Source organism: Convolutriloba macropyga, chromosome 1, assembly GCF_964194025.1.
Source record: "Convolutriloba macropyga chromosome 1, txConMacr16.3, whole genome shotgun sequence".
In the NCBI taxonomy this organism is placed as follows: Eukaryota; Metazoa; Xenacoelomorpha; order Acoela; family Convolutidae; genus Convolutriloba; species Convolutriloba macropyga.
Genome location: NC_134468.1, coordinates 12,001,823 through 12,023,400, shown reverse-complemented (window position 1 = coordinate 12,023,400; position 21,578 = coordinate 12,001,823). Strand labels below are relative to the sequence as shown.

The following is a 21,578-nucleotide window of genomic DNA, read 5'->3' as shown; positions in this document are numbered from 1 at the left end:
GCAACTTGCTTTGTTTTTGAACTGAGTTTTTAGTCTCCATGCGATCAATCTTGACAATCATTACTAAGACACATCCGATTAATTATTCGTTACAGATTGTTGACATAGATAGTTGTAATGTAGTTACTGGCACAGTTCCTGATAAAAATGAGGCTTACCCGCGCAGCTGAAGTCAGTTTTTAGTTCAAAAGCTATTTAAGCTGAAGTCAAGTTATTTAAGGAAGCCCAATTTCCTGTTGAATATTTAATGTTGACAATTGATTTTATAAAATACCTTTTGGTTTTAACAAATATTGGAGCGCTTTTAATTGATGGTCAAATTATTGTGCAGCGTTTGTTAATCATATGCTGCTCTCTAAAGTGAACAATTTAATAAACAAATCACTGTAGGCTACTTGGTGCTGTTTTTTGTCAGGCTAGCTTTTTATGGAAACGTGTCATGCCAGCATTAATTTTTTGAATACATTAGCAAACAATGTCAGTTTCAATATAGTTCGAACTGTGCGTTTTGTTTGTTCTCGAGTTTTTTTGTCTGACTAGCTATTTTCACCTGTTTCAGAACTTTATTTGTTGATATTAGTGTGGCGTACACTGCCAGCCCTTTTTTGCCTTGCCAAAAGTTTACTGTTTTCTGTTACATAACATTTTTTTTGTGTGAACTACGCTGAAAAACAAAATTAAGTTAGCACCCTACAGTTTTAACTAAATGAAAATTGAGTGTTCGACTAGAGAAACTTTTATCAAGTGTTTGGAAAAACTTATTACACTCGACTACCCTACGCCAGTTATCTTGGCTTCGTGTGGCTATTCACCAGATATCCCAATGTCAAAACGATAATCTCAATGGAACTGTTAAAAGTAAGTTGTCACCAACTCAAAAAATATTCAATTGTCTTACTTATGCGTATAAAACGGACAGCCAAAAGTGGTTTATCCTTATCTCTTGTCAGATGGTACTAAGTGATTTCAATGATTTGAATTAACTCGTTAATGTTCAATATTTGGTTACAGTCGAGAAATTTGCATCTTTAAATTAAAAGATATTCACTTGATAGTTCGGTTAATTTCTTGTCGATAATTGAATTTTAGTTTCGTGAAACTATAGGTTGGTAACTTAGGTTTGAAGTTTGATATATTACTAAGGGAAGTCAAAATGCAGCGCAAATATTGCGCCACTCTATGTAAACTACTTTGTTTAAATGACCGTTATTTTAATGTTTTTCTTAATTAAGTGGCCTGTAATGAATTTTAATATCCTCATTTGCAACGATAGACCTTCCTACAATCGATGATAGCAACGATCAATAAAGCCACGATCGTCACTTGTTTGGCTTTTAGTCGGTTATGAATGAGGTGTTAGAAGTTATTTTGGCATTTAAATCAGGCTCTTAACTTGCTTAATCATGGTGAAGTAGTCAAGCATTTACATAGTCTTCAATCGATGCTTTTATAATAAGGGGAGTTTGTTTTTTCAATCTGGCGCTGTTTTTCGTTGTACTTTTGTTCTATAACATCCTTTCGCTTGACTCTTTCAGAGACTTTTTCACGCTTGATTTCGTTTTTTTGCGTGAACTGAATTGCTCACATTCAAAAAATATGTCTGTTACTAAAACAAATTCGATTGTAAGATAAGCATTCACTAGTTCACGATACCTGAGTGGGTGATTCTTACGCTGCGGATTGGGGTTCGAACATTTACATGGTCACAACTTTTTGCACCAAATTTTGTTCTCAATGATGCTCACCCCCTTTGAATTATAAGCTGGTCGCGATAACCTTTTTCCAACTCATTTCTATCAGCGTTTTACGGAACGCAAGTCTCTTTTGCAGCTATTCCGGCAGTCTGCCGGCTAGGTTAAGCAATAAATGATCAAATTTTCTTTCAGAATCCAAAAAATAAACTGGATTTCGTGTGATGGTTTAAAATTGGGTGCCAAAATTTTCATGAAGGAGAGACGCATTTTTATAGTTTTTAATTTGAGTTAAAGGGTTACAGAAACTAATTTTCAGATGTAACAGAAATTTATGTTTTTGTGTTCAGTTTTTTGTCTTCAATTTGATTTTATCTATTCAGCATATCATTATTGAAATTTGCCAGCAATTGGTTTAAAAAGGTTCCGTTTCCAATTTCATAGCTTTTAAATTTGTATTATCGCATTTCTCAAATATTGGCATAATGCATGTGGCTGATACATGATGTCTTCTATTAAACTGTTGTGGTTAGCTTAGATATGACTGTTTTGTAGAGCAGAAATAGCAAAAGGAAATTCATTTTGAACAATTTTTTAATCGGTGAAAGTTGTCTTTCTCTCTGTTTACCTGAGGCGCATTATTATCGCTCGCTTTGATATCTGCAATTGGTTTGTTTTGATTTGGTTTTTTACGATGAGAAGAAGAGGGGGGGGGGGGGGGGGTAAAATTGACATGAACTTGTGCGAGTATTACGTGCCATCGTTTGCAAACTGTCCTGCACTGTACGACTATAGAGCAGTAGCATTTTGTCCCTTCGGTCTAGCAATTGTTCACGCACCATTTGTGCTCTTATTGCACACTCTCTCCTATTGGAACCTCTAATAAAAAGTCCACATTTTGTGCGGCTTTTCCCTAAATTTCAACCACACTAACTACCGCTACCCTCGCCAGTTTGTATGCGTGAAATTGTGAATTTGCCGCATGGAAAGTTTGCATCGCATAAAAAGTTTGTGCAAGCCGGCGCGTTTTCTCTCTCTCCCTTTCTCTTTCTTTCTCTCGCCAGGTTCGATCGAATGTGCGTGCTCGTGTAACTAAATAACTAACTATCTGAGGGAAAAGAACGGAATGGAAACTAATGGAGCGAGCGCAACTTTTCAACGCATCATTTCACAATGTGAAATTTGGTTGTATTGTTGTTTTGAAAAAGATACTGTGCTCGCTTTTCTTAAAAATAAACAGGGATGAATGAATGAACGAGCGAACACAACTTGGCTCCTAACATTTCTCTTTCTCTCTCTCTCTCTTTCTTTCTCGCTGTGTTTGCCTAGTTATGCTAGAGTGTGTGATGTATGCGTGTGTTGAAAATTGGAAAGAGCGAACTGGTTTTCCTTTCTTTTTTATCCAGCCATAACGCATGATCGATATATTTGTGAAAAGCAGGGGGCATTGAATGCTGCTGGAGCATTTAAAACGCAGCCTACCATAACATTGCAATTCTCTATTCATTTTTCATTCTACCTTGCCTCCGCTATTCTTCCTTTTCTTTTATCCCCCTTGTATTATTTTTGCACCAGCTTAGCTTCCATTTTTTCATTGTCTATTGTCTTGAAAGGTAAGTCTGTTTTTGATTGCTCTTGTCTTTATTCGCTTGTGTGTCTGTGGTGTATTTGAGCTCAGATATAGACTCTATTTTACCTTCCCCGTTTTTCAGCCTGTCGTACTAATTTGTCTCAAAAAGCTGCGCTGAATAAATTTTACGGAGAGGAAATAATCGCACAAATTGCTGCTTAACTCAAAATGTGCACCAATTTAAGTGTTTACTTTTCCTTTTGTGTGTGTTCAGCCCGTGGTCTTTCTTCCCCGTTATCTGCATTCCCTGTTCCGTGTTTTCTCTACTTTGAATAATAAATTACACGTTTATTATCGCACGTTTTTTTGTGTAGTTGCGACCACTCTGATTAATTTTGGTGCCATTCTTTCACATTGGTGTGATAGAGCGTAAGTATGTTGTATCTTTATAGATTAGATGTTGCTAGCTTCTCTTCTTATTTGTTATTTTCTCTCTCGTCTCTGATGATGGTAATGCTACGTCAATGTTGTGAGGAACAGCCTAGCGTGTCTCCTTTTTACGCACATTAGAGGAAATGAGGATTAGAAAATTGATTAGGGAAAATAACAGACGACGTATTTTCTTTTCCATCAACTCCCTCCCCTTCCCCATTTCCCAGCTGAAGCTTACTTGTTCTGCCAGGGATAAAAGTGTCATCCGCGTTCAGACTTAGAGCCTTACAGGGTAGCAGCATTGACACGGGAATAACACGGCAAAGGAAACGGGGCCAAATTTACAATAAACGCAGTATATTTTGCTACTGCTAGGCTACAACGGTTAGTAGCGGAAAATGCAGCCCCGTAATGCCCCCTCCCCCGTGGCGGCGCGGAGAGAGAAATTTGAAATGGGCTCGGAAGGTTATCGCTCGCTAGTTCGTTCTTTTGCTTCTATTTCTTTCTTTTTTATTACCTCTTTTTTAAGTTCATCTTTCTGAGCTTTGTCCAAGTGTCAATTTTCCTTCTTCCTGTCTCATTTTTGAGAGCTTCTTTGATTAAGTCTCCTTTTTCCGTGCAAGACAGAAGCTCGGGGGGAAAAAGAGCCCCCACACCCACCCCCTGCCCCCTGTGTCCAACTTTTGTGGTGTTATATTTGTTTGTTGTCCATTGTGGCCCCGTTCTAATTCATGAGTGTAGTTACTCGCCAGTCATTCGATCATTGTGATATTTTCGCATATATTGACGTACTTGGTAAGTAACCTTTGCTGGCATTTGCAGTTACTTACTTCTTTCTCTCTCTCTCTCTCTCTCTCTCTCTCTCTGCAGCTCAGATATCGGGTTGCGCTTCACTTTTTGTGCTTTGAATTTAATCCCAAAACACGCCGCATCAAAAGCCCTCGCCTGAGTTCTGCCCCGTTCCCTTTGCTTTTAAACTTGAAGCCTCTTATCTCTCGGGTCTGCTTCTAATTTTACTAATTAGGCACGGCGCAAGGGGAAACGCTTCACAGATTAGAGTGTTTGTAGCGCTCATTTTTGCTATTTGAGCTTACCTTTATTTTTCTTTCCTCGTTTCTTTCTTTCTCCCCAATAAGTTCATTCATCTCCTTAATTTATCCTACTCTCGCTTATTTTTCTAAGCAAAGGACCTATCGAGAAAAGAGAAAAATTGTTCAAAATGCTCTCTAAAATTTTTATCAAAAACTATACAGCTAGTTTTTGTTTAAAATTTACGTCAAAACAAAAGAAGAGTGCTTTTAATAAGAAATATTTTGAGCTTAATCACTTGAAAAATGCGTTGATTATTTCACTTCTTCAGTTTAAATGACAATATTGAGTGTTTTTTTGAAAAGAAAGACTTCATATTACATTTTATAATTCTGAATTTCGATTCAACATTTGAATGACGTTGCGTTTTACGTTTAAGTAGTTATTATTTTAACGAGGTTTAATTTTTACAGCCATCATTTATCCTTTTAACCTGTACTGCATACTTATAACTTATTTGGTTATTGCGGTACAAATTTAAGGATACGAGAATTGAATGTTACTGATTGCTGTTTTAGCTGCCCAGTGCCCCTGTGCACGTACAAGAACAAACACAGGAAGCTCAAATTCGTTCACTTCAAATGGGAATGTCTTTCACAAGAACAGAAGGATTCTCTGCACAGGGAACTAGGTAAGTCACCAAGTCTCAACTGACATCTTCCATTGAAATGCAACTTGATGCACCGTGTACCAGTCTCTCATTTAAAAGAAGCATTCAAGATTTTGATTTGCTCTTGATATTTGATACAAGAATGAGCAAATTCTTTAAAAATTATTTATTGCTCTCGAACGAAGTTTGAAGCAATTATTGTAAACGTGTTTCTTTTTATGCAAAATTTTGGCTTGACTGTTTTCTTCTAGAACATTCTTTCGATTTCACTTCAGTTCGAATCCCTCTTCAATCATAAGTTTTGTACCATGAAAGTTTCTGTTGAATATGCCCCTTTCAAAATTGTTTGCTTCGCCAGTCGTTCGAGAGCAATTTGCCCGACGCTAATCGGTTTATATTTGCTTATGCTGTCAAGATTTTTTGTGACACTTGCAAAGATCTGTCAAATTAATAAAAAATCTTGATAACTTTCTGGTGATTTTTTTACTACGAACTGATGTGACATTTTATTTATCTTACGAAGTTTTATCATTATTGCTTGAAACGAACTTTCAACCAATTATTGTAGTCGTGTCTGCCTTTTTAATGCAAAATTTTTGCTTGACCGTTTTGTGCTCCAGTGGTCTTTCCCTCGCTGTGATAACCCTAGTGTCAAAGGAAACCGGATAAACTGTAAAGCCCGAGGGCATAAGGTTGCTAAGCAGCGTGCTGAGGAACGCTTGAGACAAAAATTTATGGCATGACCTCCGATTTTGAGAAGCTTGGACGTCCCCTTCCACCAGCTTTTATCCTCGCCAACTGAGGAAAGCCTCCGTAAGATAAAGCAAGCTACAGTCAAAGCCATCCTCTTGTTTGTTATTCAAGAGCAATTCACCAGAAGGAAGTGAGTTTAGTTTCAACGGCCTGTGACAAAAAATGATTTTGTAAAATCTTGTACCTAATTTGAGCAAAAGACATTTGCTGATGGTTATTTGGAGGCTTTGGAAAATTCGGAACCGTTGAATATAATCAGGATGGCGTTCACAAGCATACGATATTTCGTAAGACGTAAGAGAAACTCTGGTTGCAATAACAACAGTGGCATAACTTGTTAGTGTTCGATGAATACTAGTCCATAAGTATGCGATTCACCGAAACTGTTTTGAGGAGACTGGTTTGAAGGGCGGTTCTTAATTTTGAAAGTCCACCCCCCCCCCCCCTCAGCCAAACCCCCGCACTCATCCACCACCACTTTGGCTGCGAATTAAATTAGAGTTGTAAAGATATTCTGTAACGCTTTTGTAGCATTTATATTGGTCATGTTCGTCTTTTCTGACTTATTGTCATACAATATTTTTTCCCTGTGACTTTTTTTACAATCTTTCTTGATATGGGAAATCTAAAATGTTTCCTGCCCGAATTGAATCAGCTCAACTTAATTGAGCGCTAAATTGCGGCTTTATTGATTCACTAAACTTTGGGTATCTTTCCTTGAATCGTTTGACAAATGGGTTACGGGCTAGGTGTTGTAGTTTTAAGTTCTGTCTCTGATAGTGCAATGTTACTCAATATTTTAGTGCTACTATGATTTTCGGTAATAGTAACCTGGTAAAGTTTTTTAAGAATACTTTTTCATATCAAAAGTCGGATCTTTTCCGTTTGTGCCCCCCCCCCCCCCACTCCCCAGCTTAATGGGTGCATATTATTTGCACCCCCAGACGCACGTGCCTTATTTTTACATAAGGATTTACTTTGTAATGGCACGTGCTCTGTAACTGGGGGGCGCATAACATACGGGAGGGGGGGGGGGGCAGCACAAACGGAAAAGATCCCAAAAGTCTTTTGCTTCGGTTTGCTAGATTTTAAATCGCTAATCTGAAATTGCAAGATCAATTTTTCATTCCTCTTTGTCATGTGAAATTTTTAGAATTTCAGAAGTCTTTCAATTGTAGGCCACGGAGTTAATTAATTACTAAAAGTCGAAAAGCGGCTGTCTAATGTGCTCAATTTACCGACGGGCGTGATTTGATATTCGGTAATATAGCTGCGGTACGAGCAGAACGTTTTATTGATACTGACGATAGCGTTCTCTTTATTGATACGACCCATTAATGGCAGTTTACGTAGTCAATATTAATGGATAGTTGACTTAAATTTCATTTTTCTTGATCGTATGACTGCTTTAGTAGATAAAACAAAAACCAAGTACTTTATGGGGTGATTTAACTTGTGTGTCCAGGGATTTCTGAGGGAGTTACGCGTGCATGTGCCAGTTGCTACAACCGAATCACCCAGCTGTTGGATCCGGAACACGTGATAGGGGGACCACACGACGACCTCAACGTCAGCCAGAGTCACCATCACCACAGTCAACTGCAGATAGGCAATTCTGCTTCCCCGCCAGTGTGTTGCGGGAACTCGACTTCCACAGCAGCAAACAGTTTCAAGAACAGCACGCCCCACTATTCGGGGGATCACGGTATGTTTGGTTTTAGTGCTGTGTACATTTGATTGGCAGTTGGTTGCGGGATTTTCAATGGGGATGGCGGTGGTGTGTGTGCGTATGCGCGCGCGCGCGTGTGTGCGTGTGTGTGTGTGTTTGTGTGCGTGTGTCAGGGGGGGGGGGGGTGGAGAGAGCGGGGGGGGGGGGTTGAGACTGATTCGCTTCAGATACCAAGGTGCACACCTAATGTCTGTATAATTCTTAATCAACCTTGGTCTTATTGATCCTCAGTTGTTTTTTGGCGCTGACCGACATATTTAAGGCCATGTTTCTATCCATTTGAAATATTTTTTCATTTTTTTGCATCAAATTGATCTCAAATTGACATTAAAAAACGCCAGTTTTGAAAAGATGAAAATTTTAGATAATACAAATACTTGAATGCGTGTAGAAATATCAGACTCAGACTTTCAATAATGTTCGTGACTTGTCGGAATTTCAATAATGTTCGTGACTTGTCGGAATTTCATTAATGTTCCTGACTTGTCGGAGCTCTGTCGATCAAGCGTTTTAAAATCTAGACCGAACATCTGAGCTGGCTGCGTTCAATCATGCATGTGCGTATCGTCTCAAATTTAATCTCTAAAAAGCTAGTTGCAATTGATTGCAAATTTTGAAACAGATTGTTTTTTTTAGTTTGAGTTGTTTTTTAAGGATTCCATGCGCAAGATTTGCTCGAAAAACATTATTGAATATCATTTTTTGTTCATCAACCAGTTATGGTGCACATTTCAGAGAAATTTGTAAAATTTAAAAATTAAGTTTTCTGTCAAGAAATTTAAAAATTGATATCACATGAACTTTGCTAATAGCTCTTTAAAAGCATTAGTTTACTGTGAACTCAGCTTTCACTGTGATGAAAGTTGTTTTTGTTCCATCTATTGCTATTTTAAGAAAAAAGAAATTTTCTCTGCTAAAGAAAATTATTATCTTGATGCTCTCGACATCAGATGGACATTTTGAAAAAGAATAAAAGAATGCAAAAAATTGAATGTGTGAATAATTTATTGAAATATTTATTAAGACGCGTTTCTGCGTATGGCCTTCCTTAAAAAGCAAATTGTAGCAAATTAATTTTGCATAATGCACAAATTATTTTAAGCCTTAAGGAAGTCGCGCGCAGATGGCTAACGGAAACTGTTCTGTGTACACATTTCCTATATAAAGGAAAAATTGTAATAGCAAAACATATATGTATGCACTTGACTTTTATATTTGTGTGTATACAGTTGTCAAATGCAAAAATACTGCCAAAAACAATTTTTTATCTTTGCTTCTTTTTTTGATCATTACAGCGAGGCGCTTTGCTGCGTATTTAGTTACTAAGCGTTGCAGTTGACAATTCAAAGTTTGTTATCTTTTGATTATTCTGCTTTGTCGTTCATTTTTAAAATACCTCGCAAGAGACATTGTCCTGGAATTTTAATTATGGTTATAAAATACTGGGTTTTGTCTCGGACAAAAAATTGTGAAGCAAGTTTGTTTTATAGTTCCAATATTGTACAAAGAGGTTTCTTAGTTACTTTAAATTATTCTTGTGGTAAGCTTAAATATAATTGTAGAAAATGCACGTTTGAAACATAATTACTTTTGCTACGCGTTAACTGTTTTCCCTGTTGGCTCTAAAAAATTTTGCAGTTTCATTAATCGCTCAATGTAGTCTGTTTAGTCTGTACTGGACGTTTACAGTGTACTGTTTAGCTTAAATGGCTAGAAAAAAATATGGTTATTAATTTGCGAAAATCGATCGATATTGAATATGATCAATTGAAATTTGATATTTGATCAGTCAATATAAAACTTTTTAGATTTCATAACTCACTTGATCAATTTTGCCTCGAAAACCATTTTCGTCGAAGTTTTTCTCTTTAAAAAGCTTTAACTTTTTTAGTGAAACAAAATTTTTATGGGATGCACTGTTATATTGTTACAAGTAAATTTTTAACACCCCACTTCGATTTAATAAGTTTGAATTGGATTAAATTTACTGCCAAATCGCACGTTAAGTTTCCTCTCTAAATTACTTTATCTCATATTTGCCGGCATTTAAACTGCACTCGAAAGAGTACCTTGGCTGTTGACAAGTCCTTTCTAGAGGTGAATGTTTTTCGATTTTCAAATTTTTAGTTTTTTTTTTAAAAAAATTCGGATCTTTTCTTTTAATGACCGACCCTCTACGTAGTACGTAAATGTTATACGCAATCTTCACGTACACATGATTATGATTCATCACAAACTGATATATAGTAGCGTATGATTTTTCCAGTAGGGGGGGGGGGGGGGGTGACAAGAAGTTTTTGATGGCATCAACGAATTAGATCCAAAATTATTCAAAATAAACTATATTGAATCTATTGCTTAGAATCCACAATTTTGTAAGCTCCTAGTGTTACCCACCTCTCGCGAAAAGTGCTTTTTTCACATATAACTTGCTACTATGTAACAGCACATAGTTTGCAACGGAGAGATCGACAGAAATAACTAAGAAATTGGAATTAAGCGGTGTGACTGTGTTACAGGTAATTCTGCACAAGGTGGAAGCGGCGGAGTGGTGTGGACGCGAGAAGAGGAGGAGACGTTCCAGAGTGTATTGAAGAACTATGGGCCCAAGTGGGACAGATTGAACAGCGCCATTCCCACTAAGAGTCGTGCCCAGATCTCTAGTTACTACCTCGACAACAAGGACAGACTCTCATCCGTCCTACACGAGTGGACCAAGAGCACAGTCAGTACTTGTTACTCTATCCCTCTCTTTTTAATTGCTCTCAAGCAAAGTTTGTGGCAATTATTATAAACGTGTGTGTCTTTTTTAATGCAATTTTTTGCTTGATCGTTTTTGCGCTTTTGTTCTAGATCATTCTTTGACTTCTTGAGTGACTTTTCTTTAGTATTTTTTGAGTGATCTAAATTGTTCTCTTTCTGAAATAAAGTTTGTTGCTAATATAATAGGTGATTGTGAGCGAAAAAGAATCGAAACTATTATAGCTTAGAGGTTAAGATGTTGGACTAGCATCCTGGGGTCTGAGGTTCAGAGCACTGTGGAGTCTGTTTTTTTTGCACCTACAAAACATTTCTAAGCTACGGCCGCTATAAATTAAATTGCGCCGCCCGTAGTTCGAGAGCAATTGGTTGGTTGGGTTATGTTTAATAGCCTCCGTCAGCCCTTCACCGGTTATTATTTATGCGCTCTCCTTTTTGCAATTCTAAGAATTTGAATTGTATCGGGGCGCTGTCTTTGTTAAGATCTGTTCACACATTTCAATGATTTTTGAAGTCAAATTGGAGTAGTGATTTTGGTCACACCGAAACAGGAAGTTCGAGCGAAAAAGCGAGTTTTGCGGCGGAAATTTTTTTCACTCTAATTTTAAAGTATTGTGAGAAGACGGTGTTTGAACAAAAATTCGCTTTCTCGCTAGGGGTTTTTTGTTCACATGCGGCAATTTCATTTTAATTTCTACTGTTCACATGCGGTATTTTGACATTGATTTTAAGGTTTTTTTTAAATTTTTTGGAAATGGTTTTTCCAAATCCCTCTGTCCGTTCTAGGTCTAGTCTAATTTTTGTTTGGTCAATGAAAATTCTTCGAATTCTACGTCAGGACTTGTCCTGCTATGCTTTACCTTTTGATCACGTTTTTCGTTTTACTTAAATCACGATTTTCACGCTTGACTTCTGACTTACTTCACTTACTGTTGCAACTGAATGGTGTTAAATTTATTTCATGCATTGAATTACGCAATGTGGTGAATACTTTCAATGTCAATCGAGCAAAATAAAAAAAACGAGATAAACCGATAAAGCCCAGTCATTAAGTCGTAGAGCATTAGGTTATCAAAGTTCATTAGAGTGATTGATAGCTAACATTAGTATTAAGCTTAACAGCCTTCATTTTAGAAGCTGTATTAAGTATAGTTTTAGAATCTAACTGAAACTGCACGCCAAATTAGAACACTTTTTGACACGGAGAAAAAAACGGCAAAAATTCGGTCATTTTGTAACTCTTCTTTTTTTTCTGTTTCAATCCCGATGTGCGTCAAGCGCGTCAACGGCGGCTATTTTCCGGCGATTTGCCGGCCCTGTTTACTATATCCTTCTCTTTTGTAAGTTCTATCTCAATGTGGTTCAGCTTGCTTTTCTTCACATTCAAGCTCAGCAACATAAAAATATTACTCCTACTAGTCAAACGGTTCCAACTTTTTGTGGTCGAAATTCGGATGAGAGCTTATTCGTTTGTTTTCCTAGTTAGACCACAAACCTTGCAACTGGTCCTATCACCACGTTTTTTTAACCTCTATCCAATGAAGCAATTATTACCTCTTATATGTCCTTTTTTATGCAAAAATTTTGTTTTTCCAAATTGATTTTTTATCAAGCTTGACTTCGTGATGTTTGCGTGATCTCAAGTGCCCTCTCCTTCATAATTTTAAGCAAATTAACTTAATTAGTAGCAGTTTGTTACTAATGAAAAGCGCGACAAAATTGGTTCCAGTTTTCATTTCAAATCTCTGGCCATTGTAATATCCGATGACATCATTTGAAGCACCTTAATAAATAGTACAACCATTGCCCCGTTCAATCGTCTCACATTTGTCGGTTTTATTTTGCAGTGTAAATGTATCTGTGCGTTCCTCTTCAAAACCGAAATTACTTCCAATGACTTGATTCAAATTATGAGAGTACAGAATTGAGAATTGGGGTGGTATGCCGCTTAGAAAAAGGATCCTTGCGCTTTAGCCTTAAACATAATCCTTTGGCGCTTCCAAGTTTCTCATCAGTTTTGCTTTTAGAGTGATTTGATCTCAATTTGGTTTTCGTAGCTCAGCAGCAATTGAAGAATCGAACTTAGAGCGCATCTTATAAACGAGTTTTTGAAAAAATATTTGCTTCTAGTGAAAAAATTAAGTTGTTGTAGTAATAGTAAAACATTTCAATTGCCGTTGACAGTTTAAAACAAATATAGCTCTGTAAGCGAAAACAGCAGTTTTGTAAATGTATAACAGAAATACTTAAAGATACTGAAAACTGATTAATTATTGAACGTGATGAACAAGTATAACGCAGCTTAATTTTTTGCACAAATTGTTATGGACGTCTGCTTAACGTTAATTAGAGGTTAATAGGCAAAGGCAACAAAAAGGTCAGCTGTAATGTCCACCAAAAGTCAAACAGTAGGGAAACAGAAAAAGGTTTTTTGAATTGAAAAGTAACTACTGAAAGTTAGAAGCAAGATTTTAAAAAGTTAAGTTTGCTCGGTCTTCAAAATTCTTTTGATAGATATTCCGCACTTTGTGTCGATGGACCATTTATCGAAATCTGTAGTACGTATATTCGTACTTACAATGTAACAAGCAATTCTGAACCAATTGCTAAATATGAAATTGGTCTCTTGGAGATGTATGTTTGCAACTTGTTTTTTTTTGCTGTTGACAACTGAAAATTTTGCTGTAGTCCTGGGAATTTTAGTTCTAGTAGAATCATGTTATTATAGTTTTGATTGTTTAACCTTGAGCATTTAAATTTTAAATTGACTCGGCATAATAATTGTTCATTTTCCCTGAACTAGACTACAGATTATTTGCAACTCAATTTCAAATTTCGGGTCACTATTCTCCTAGGACAAATTTGGCCTTTCTGGTTAGATGGTGAACAATGTCAAAAAACAAAATTAGTTGGGTTGATTGTAAAAGCATTTATTCAATTTAATCCGTCGTCTGACCTTCGGTATTCTCTGTTTTAATTAATGAAAAATTGTTTTTCTGTATATCGGCCCGTCCTCGCATTTATTAGTGGGCAAATATTACTGGTTACAAAGTCCCAGAACTACAAATTTAATGAATTTTTTTGGGAATTAATAAATGGTTTTTAAACTTTTACCGGAAGCCGTTTCATGACCACTAGCTATCATCGTTTGTGAACTGTGTTGTTTCAAGTTGAGATGAAATTTTTTGAATTTCAGGTAATTTCTGGAGGTTGGAACGGAGACAGCCAGAACCCTAAATTATTATCAGAAAGAACATTTTGTTGCTCTTTTGTCTTTTTCTTGTAGCATTGGTTTTTGAAAAATAGTAAAAAGTCATTTTTCCAAAACGATCACTAACGTTTCATAAACTTGCTGTGGTGTCATTAGGTCGCAAACAGAAGAAATCGAATCGGAAGCAACTCAAACGCCACTCGTGGATCCCACTCTTACCTGGGAAGGAGTGGAAATACAGGGAGCTCATCCATTGGGTCTGGTCACGTGGAGGGTGGCGGTAATAGCAGTAGCTTCAACCCTCAGACTACTCAACCCGGTTCAGACGACACCGATTATTTCACAGATGATGCCGACGATGCACAGCCGGTACGTAGAAGTTTGGGTTCTATCTTAGCATTGTCTCGTTATAACTTACACCAGGTATTTAAACCATACAGGTTAACAGAACAACTTGGGTTTTGTTATAGCGGCTTATGAGCTCGGGCGGTTCTGGAGAGTTGCAATTGCTGCTGGCAGTACAGTATTGTGTAGTTGCTTTACCAACTTGACAGGCTAGAACCTAAAACCCCCCCACCAATTGGCAGAAATATGAACGGTTGTATTTTATCTCTCATGAATTAAATTTACAGCTATATTGTGTGATGACTACGATCTTGCGTCCTTTATTAAACACGCTGATTTGAAGGGGGGAGTTAGGTTTAGCAATGTAAAAGTCCCCAAACGCTAAAAACTGGATGGGGTTAATGATTCTGCCGTTTCAGAACGAGAGTTTGATTGCTGTGAAGGAGACCCCAACAAGCGCCAGTCTCTCCCCTTCGTCCACCGCGACAGGTTTGATCGAAGAGCCTGACATGAAGTCTTATATTATGAGAAAATACAACAACTACCCCCCTCATCCCCGCCTTTCACCCTCCGCCGTTCCCGGTAAAGGCGCCGCGGGTACGTTTGAAGCGGGTTCGTGCGGGATTGGAAACACAACTAACGGGGTGGGCGGAAATCACCAAGATATAACCAACATCAAAGCTGCAACGCAGAGTGCACTTGCTAAAGGTTAGTGGCAGACACCCTTCAATACTGTTTTGGATCTTTTGCTGTTTATCTGCCCACCCCAACCCCAGTTTAGTGGGTTCATTTTAATTGAAATTCTCAAGGTCACGTGCTATGTTGTGACCTATCAATCCGTTATGTATTGTGGGCACATATACTGTAAGGGGGAGAGGGGGTCTGTTTTGTTTTAACCCTTCGACCTAACTGAACTTAGCTTCCACCCTTCGACCTAACTTAGCTGAACTAACAAGACACGACGCTTTTAAATTTGTTTTCTGAATTTTGCTTATTGCTTGAAAGAGTTGCCCAATATTTTCCGAAAATGGAAGGGGCGCTTGATGCTATCAGAATCTGTCGATCTGAATCTGCTAATTTGGTGGTATATAGACTTAAGCTGTTTAACAATGAAATTATAAATTGTCTTTGGCGGCAAATTTTTATCACTTTGAAGGTTGTTTGTACTTCTGAGCAAATATTTGGGCTGTGTTGGAATCAAACAGTCTAAGGCGTGAACAGAATTGTAATTGATTGGTTTATTTAATCAAACAGTGTTTGTCAAAATGTCAACTAAATGTCGATATTTCAGCTTACGCAAACAATAACCCGAATAATGGAGGCGATGGCAAACATCTGACTATTGACGAGCTAATCATTCAAGGGATTGACAACGAAGTGAGTCCTGAAGAGAAAGATTTAGAGGGAACTCCCCTCGTCAACTTGTTCAAAGAAGCACACTCAGGCTGTGATTTGCTAAAAGACAGAGCCACCCAAGGTCTACTACAGCATTCACCCTTATCAGTGGGCGAATCACAGAATCAATCGCCTCGTTACCCAGGGGGCAGTTCAGCAATATCGCCCTCTGCTGTAATCAGAGCAGGGTTTGGTGGGGGAGGGGGTGCCAACGTGAGAACTACAGCTCTCGAAATGATGAAGTCACGGATAAGAGATGCAGTTGGAGAAGGTCCGCAGTCAAAACAGCTTAGAGTGGATCCGAGTCAACTACAAAACACTTCGAGTGTATCAGCAATTTCCCCGTCTTCTTTGAATTCGAGCGGAAACCGTAACACAGCTGAGAAGACGAGTCCGATATCTCCCACGCCATTGAACCATTCGAGACCCAGCTCCAAGGGTACTTCGAACGCGCCCCCTGTTCCACCACCATTATTGCACATCACTTCAGCACATGATAGAAAATCACCCTTAGTGAATCCGGACAAAATCCAGCAGTTGGTCAACTCTTACGGAGCTAACAGCTCCAATGCTGCAGCAACTCTTGGAGGATCTCTTTCTCAGGGTATCCAGGTACCGTACCCCTCTTTGATATCAGAAATGACCCCAGAACAACAGGTGTTGGCAGCCGTTGCCCGGCAGTTACCGGGTGGTCTTCAACTTAACGGTTTGAATGGACAACAGAGTTCGATCTTAATGGCCAATGAGCTGTTGAGACGTGGAGCTCTGGACATCCCACGAACTACCTCGGCTACTCTGGGACCTTCTTTGAAAACGGTAACGAATGATCTATTAGCTACCGATTACTTAACATCTCAGACTATGGACTCTGCTCATAAAAACAAACAACGCACTTCACCTCCTAACAGCGGGCTTTCTGTCGTAGCGCCCCCTTCCTCGTCTACAAACTTAAACTCTTCGGTACCTCGTAGACCGGACGCAATAGTGGCGGCACCCACTGTAGCCGCACCAGCTGCTAACGGACCTTTAGCGGCAGCTGCTGCATTGCAAAATCTTCCCAATTTACAACATCAAGCACTGTTAGATCCCCAATTGTCGTATCTGTTACAAAATCAGCAGTTACAGCAACATCTGCAACAGCTCTATTTACCACCTCAATCTACAAATAAACAACTGTTCGTTCCCCCAGCACCTGCAAATCATCCAATAGGGTGGCCACTCCTGTCATCGGTGGGAGGTGCAGCCGCTGCGCCACCCTGGCCCTACCCAGGACCCGTTCCAGGCGCACCACCTCCACCCCCGACCACATCGACGTCTTTGAGACCTCACGGGGCTTCCCATCCTCCAACTGCTTTCCAACATCTAACAGCAGCAGTGAGCAATGCCGGATCGTATACTAATGGATCAGTCACGGCTGCAGAGTATGCCAGACATCTGGAACTATCGGATCCGTTGTTATTACAGAAAATAGCAGAAGTGCAACATTTAGAGACACTACTCAAAGCATACCCAGGTCTGTCAAAAGAGCATGCAGACGCGTTGAACAACCTTCAATGGGTCAATACAGCTGCAGGGAACAGTACGGGCAACTCAGCTGCTGCAGCGGCCGCAGCACAAGAAGCAAATCGCCTTGCCGCTCACCAGACGAAAACAGCACCCTTCGATGTCAATTTGTTCAAAGGCAGTCCAGTAGCTGTAGCATCAGTGGCAAGTGCTATGGCAGCTAGTGAGCGCGAACGAGAGAAAAATAAAGCAATCGTGGCTGCTCAGCAAAATCTTCTTCTTGCAAGTCATTCAACGGCAGCCACAAATAATTATTTGAAGCGGAGCGCCAACGAAATGACACCTTTGACGTTGCCTAGTTCGATAAATCCAAATGCGAATAAAGTTGTTCAACAACAGAGCGCAGTTTTATCTTCTAGTCTACAGCGGGTTCCGCCCGCAACAACTGGGGCGGCTGTTTCATCGGCGCCCCCTATGAACAAAGTTCCCAAGTTGTCACCATCAGACGTCAGAGAACAGCAACGCGTGGGAAGTGGCGGAGGCAACTTGGACGAGACTTCAGCTGAGCTGATGCTTCGAAAACGACCAATATCACCCTCAATGGGAAAACCTTACGCATCCTCAGCCAAGAAGCTAATACATGCGTCTGAACACCTCACAAGCGGCAACAGTTCACACGTTAGCCTGGTCGAGACTTCAAACTCAAGTCGATCAAATGTTCCAATTAACAGAACAGTAAATACTTCGAATTCTTCTGGTGCTATTAACAATGCCCAACTACCACTACAACCACCCCCCTCTGCTGCGAACCCGACAGCACCTGTCTCTAGTTGCCCGTCACTGGCGACGTCATCTAAGAGTCAAAGTAGCGGGACAATCCCAAGTTCTGCAACGTCTATCGGCGGTTCGCATACTTCGACGTTGAACTCATCCATGGAAAGTGGGAAAAGTAATGGGGGTGGTGCTAGTATTGGTAGTGGTAGCGGGAGTCACAATGGTAGCAACAGCGGTAGCAGCTACCAGATGCAAAAGTCATTCTCAGACAATTACCACCCGAAGTATTATCGCCCGCACCCAATGTTGAAGCCGAGTAGCAAGAAGGAGGAACACGCAGGCAGCAGTTCTACCTCAGGGAACAGTAATAGTATTAGTAGTAATAGTAATCAGGCCTCGCCCGCTTCAGGTGCAAAAAATAACAAACATCAGAACCAGCAACAGATGCCACGAGAAAATGGGTACACACAGAGTAAAGAGAGCTCAAAAGAGAATAAAGATACGAATCAAACCACAGCCTCTGTTCCGATCAACTCAAAACACCACAACGTTTCCAAAACATCGCCAGTGTCTAACAACTCAGCCAGCGCACATTCTAAGCCACTTGTACACGAAGTAGCTAAGAGCTGAAAATTGCTAACGCTTCTGCAAAAAGAGCCCCAGTTACGTGTTCTCCTGTACCAACCACTTTAGTTGTTCACCCCCTCGTTTTTGAGACAAGATTTAGGAAGCATCTTTTATGACAGTTATCGTTATGAATATTTTTCTTGACGTTGTTTGCTATAAAGTATTACAATATGTTCTCGTTTACTGGACGTTATTGTTTCCTTGTAGTTGGCAAACTAATTTGTTTTCCCCTTTGAGACGATGCCACCTTACCCCTCCCCCTCCTCCTGTTTGTGACGCTCCAATCTTAGATGATTGGATTTTAGATCCCATTCTGCAATTGTCCTGTCGTTGAAAAAGAACAATTGTAACTAACTATGTGCGTTTCCTTTTTTTCCTGTTTTAATAATCAGTCAGCTTAAACAAATATAACCAGCGTTGAATAGCCACTCGCTCGCTCGCTTTTTTTCAGTTTCTGCAAAGTTACAACCTTAGTTATGTCGCGCAGTTGTTACCCAAAATAGACCCTTATCGCAAATTTCCCCACGCCCCATTGAATCCCAAATTTTGCCTGGAAGAGTTAAGCGTTCTCCCGACAAGAAGGATATCGAAAGTGACATGGCTTCCATACTCCCAGAAATGTTTGGGGAAATTTCTCTCGATTTACGAAACTGGATTTTTCGGCAGAGTGCAGATTGGAACAGGAGCAAGATCGAACAGTTACGAAAGAATGAATCATTCTGCGACTCCTTAGCATCGAACGAGACAAGTAGACTTCGCACCTGTAATGAACAAACTTGTATAAAACTATAGCTAATGCAACAACAAACAAACACAGTAAACAAACTCACGCCACCTCCTAAATACATACCCTAAGTACCTTCCTACGTACCTATATTGAATGATTGTTTTTTCTCTCTCTATGTCTTATAATTAGTTGTTCCTTATAATAGCTATTACTACTATAATTCTACTACAACAAAACATGCTCTACTATAATTCTCCTAGCTCCTTATTCTGCGCTCTCTCGTAAGATTTGAATTGAATTGAATATTGGTTTGATTTGAATCTTGATTCATTCATTCGTTCATTCATTGACTCATTTATTCATTCGTTCGTTGTTAGTTTGGCCCTCGTATAGTCGTCATTTCTGTCCCCCAATGAGTTTTCGCATCACAGCTGGACTGGTCTGGCAATATCTGGTGGTGCTGGCACCAGGTCCAGTCTCCCCCCAGCTGTGTAGTGCAGCACTTCTCAAGGGTTCGGATGTGACGTGCCAAATTTGTGTTACACTCCAAGTGCTATGGTCGCTTTTTTACTTTTTGTTTTGTTCAGCAAAAGTACATCTATTTTTTCCAATAGATTTGATTGAAACTAAAGTTGTTTTCCATAGAACAGAGGCAGATCCAGGGAGCAAGAATAGCAACGAGGACGTTGAAGTCGTTGGTTAATGGGGAAGTGTTCCAAATACCTAATTGACAGCAGACTAACCAGGAAAAGATAACCCTGATAGCAAAAAATAAAATCAGTTATTTGAGTTAATAATAAATCATGCCACTTAAAAGTCACCACCAAAGAGCACAAGTCTAGTTGGAAATCAGAGTTTTTTTGCTAAATCCAAAATAACTTTGAAAGGCCTAAGAATAGTTTTTAAAAACCATGTTTAGAAAATCGATAGAACAACAACCAGATATGGAAGAATTCCTGAAACAGCTCGATGAATGAAGCTGAGTAAAACAACAGATGATGCTCTTTGTAAAATGAACTCTGATGCAATTTTTCCTGTAATAGATTATAAAATTGGCTATTCAGAAAAAAATTTCAGCTATTCAGTTCTTGAATGTAGTTTTGATTAATAGCCGACAACAGCTAATAGCGATAACAGCTATTATTGTGGACATGGTGTTTTTTATAATTCAAAGAATTTGAATGATATTGGGGCGCTGGGTTTTTTAAGATGTTTTCACACATTTTCATGATTTTTGAAGTCGAATTGGAGTAGTGATTTTGGTCACACCGAAACAGGAAATGGAGCGAAAAAGCGAGTGGTTTTGCGGCGTGAAATTTTTTCGCTCTAATTTTAAAGTAGAGTGAGAAAATGGTGTGTGAACAAAAATTCGCTTTCTCGCTAGTGGTTTTTTGTTCACATGCGGCAATTTCACTTTGATTTTTACTGTTTTTTCGATTTTTTTGGATCGGGTTTTTTCTAAAGGGTTTTCCCAATCCATTAATAGCTCATTCTAGGCCTAGTTTTTTGTGTGAACCAAATGTTCATTTCTCGCTAGTGGTGTTTTGTTCACATGCGGCATTTTGACACCGATTTTTTGTGTTTTTTTTTAATTTTTTTATCTGGTTTTTTTTAGAAATGATTTTCCCAATTCACTCATAGTCCGTTATAAGTCGTTTATTGTTTAGTCAATGAAAATTCTTTGAATTGTACGTCAGGACTTGTCCTGCTATGTTTTTTACTTCGTCGAATAAAAAAATGTTTCGCTTTACCTCATTTTGCCGCCTTTTCAACATTTTGCGTGAAATATTTTTGACTTCTCTAGGCTAGTTTCTCTCTTCTCTCATTCTGCTAAAAGTGATTTTGAACATCAGTTGCTCAGCAAAGCAATTAAAAATGAACAGAGTCAGTATAAAAAATTGAAGTCAGAAGTAGAAACGGGATAAACCCATAAAGCCCAATTTTAGATGCCCTGTATTTGAACGTCGTTCCTAAGCAATTATTGTATACATGTCTTTTTTAGGCAAATATTTGGTATGACCTTACTTTTACATTTGTAGCTAGAATATTTATCGCTAGCTTGAGGGATTTATGCTGTCTTTCCGTTTTCAAAAACGGGATAAACTGGCAAAGCCCGAGGGCAGGCAGAGGCATCCCTCTTAGGGCTATAGTAGGCTCTAAGTGTACGGTTCATTGAAGCTGATGAGGAACTCTTGAGGATTATATGCATTAAAGGGCGATCTTGGACCCCCGACATTCTATCCCTTGCTTATCCATGCCTTCTTCGGCTAGCCCTCCTGTAATTAAGCTGGCTAGAACTAAAGCCAGCTACTCGCCTGTTGTTCGTGATATCATATTTTGTTTGTGTAATATGTAAATCCTT

General features: G+C 39.0%; 2 protein-coding genes across 8 annotated transcripts in view; one reads left to right on the top strand and one right to left on the bottom strand.

The window, feature by feature from the left end:
- The window catches only part of LOC142335045 (dihydrolipoyllysine-residue succinyltransferase component of 2-oxoglutarate dehydrogenase complex, mitochondrial-like), a 559,039-nt gene extending 549,195 nt beyond the window's left edge, over window positions 1-9,844 (bottom strand). For all 5 annotated transcript variants that reach the window (XM_075383374.1, XM_075383381.1, XM_075383396.1 and 2 more), the window contains exon 1: window positions 9,832-9,844. The gene's annotated coding sequence lies outside the window, so the exon portion shown is untranslated. The remainder of the gene's footprint in view (window positions 1-9,831) is intronic.
- LOC142335017 (uncharacterized) overlaps window positions 1-19,847 on the top strand; it is a 102,363-nt gene extending 82,516 nt beyond the window's left edge. For 2 of the 3 annotated variants that reach the window (XM_075383347.1, XM_075383354.1), the window contains exons 13-18: window positions 5,301-5,413; window positions 7,611-7,850; window positions 10,394-10,599; window positions 14,002-14,214; window positions 14,610-14,898; window positions 15,482-19,847. In XM_075383347.1, the coding sequence (XP_075239462.1) occupies window positions 5,301-5,413; window positions 7,611-7,850; window positions 10,394-10,599; window positions 14,002-14,214; window positions 14,610-14,898; window positions 15,482-18,492 (4,072 nt within the window). In that variant the 3' untranslated portion in view covers window positions 18,493-19,847. The remainder of the gene's footprint in view (window positions 1-5,300; window positions 5,414-7,610; window positions 7,851-10,393; window positions 10,600-14,001; window positions 14,215-14,609; window positions 14,899-15,481) is intronic. The other variant, XM_075383361.1, reaches the window with a different exon arrangement.
- Window positions 19,848-21,578: the final 1,731 nt, after the last annotated feature.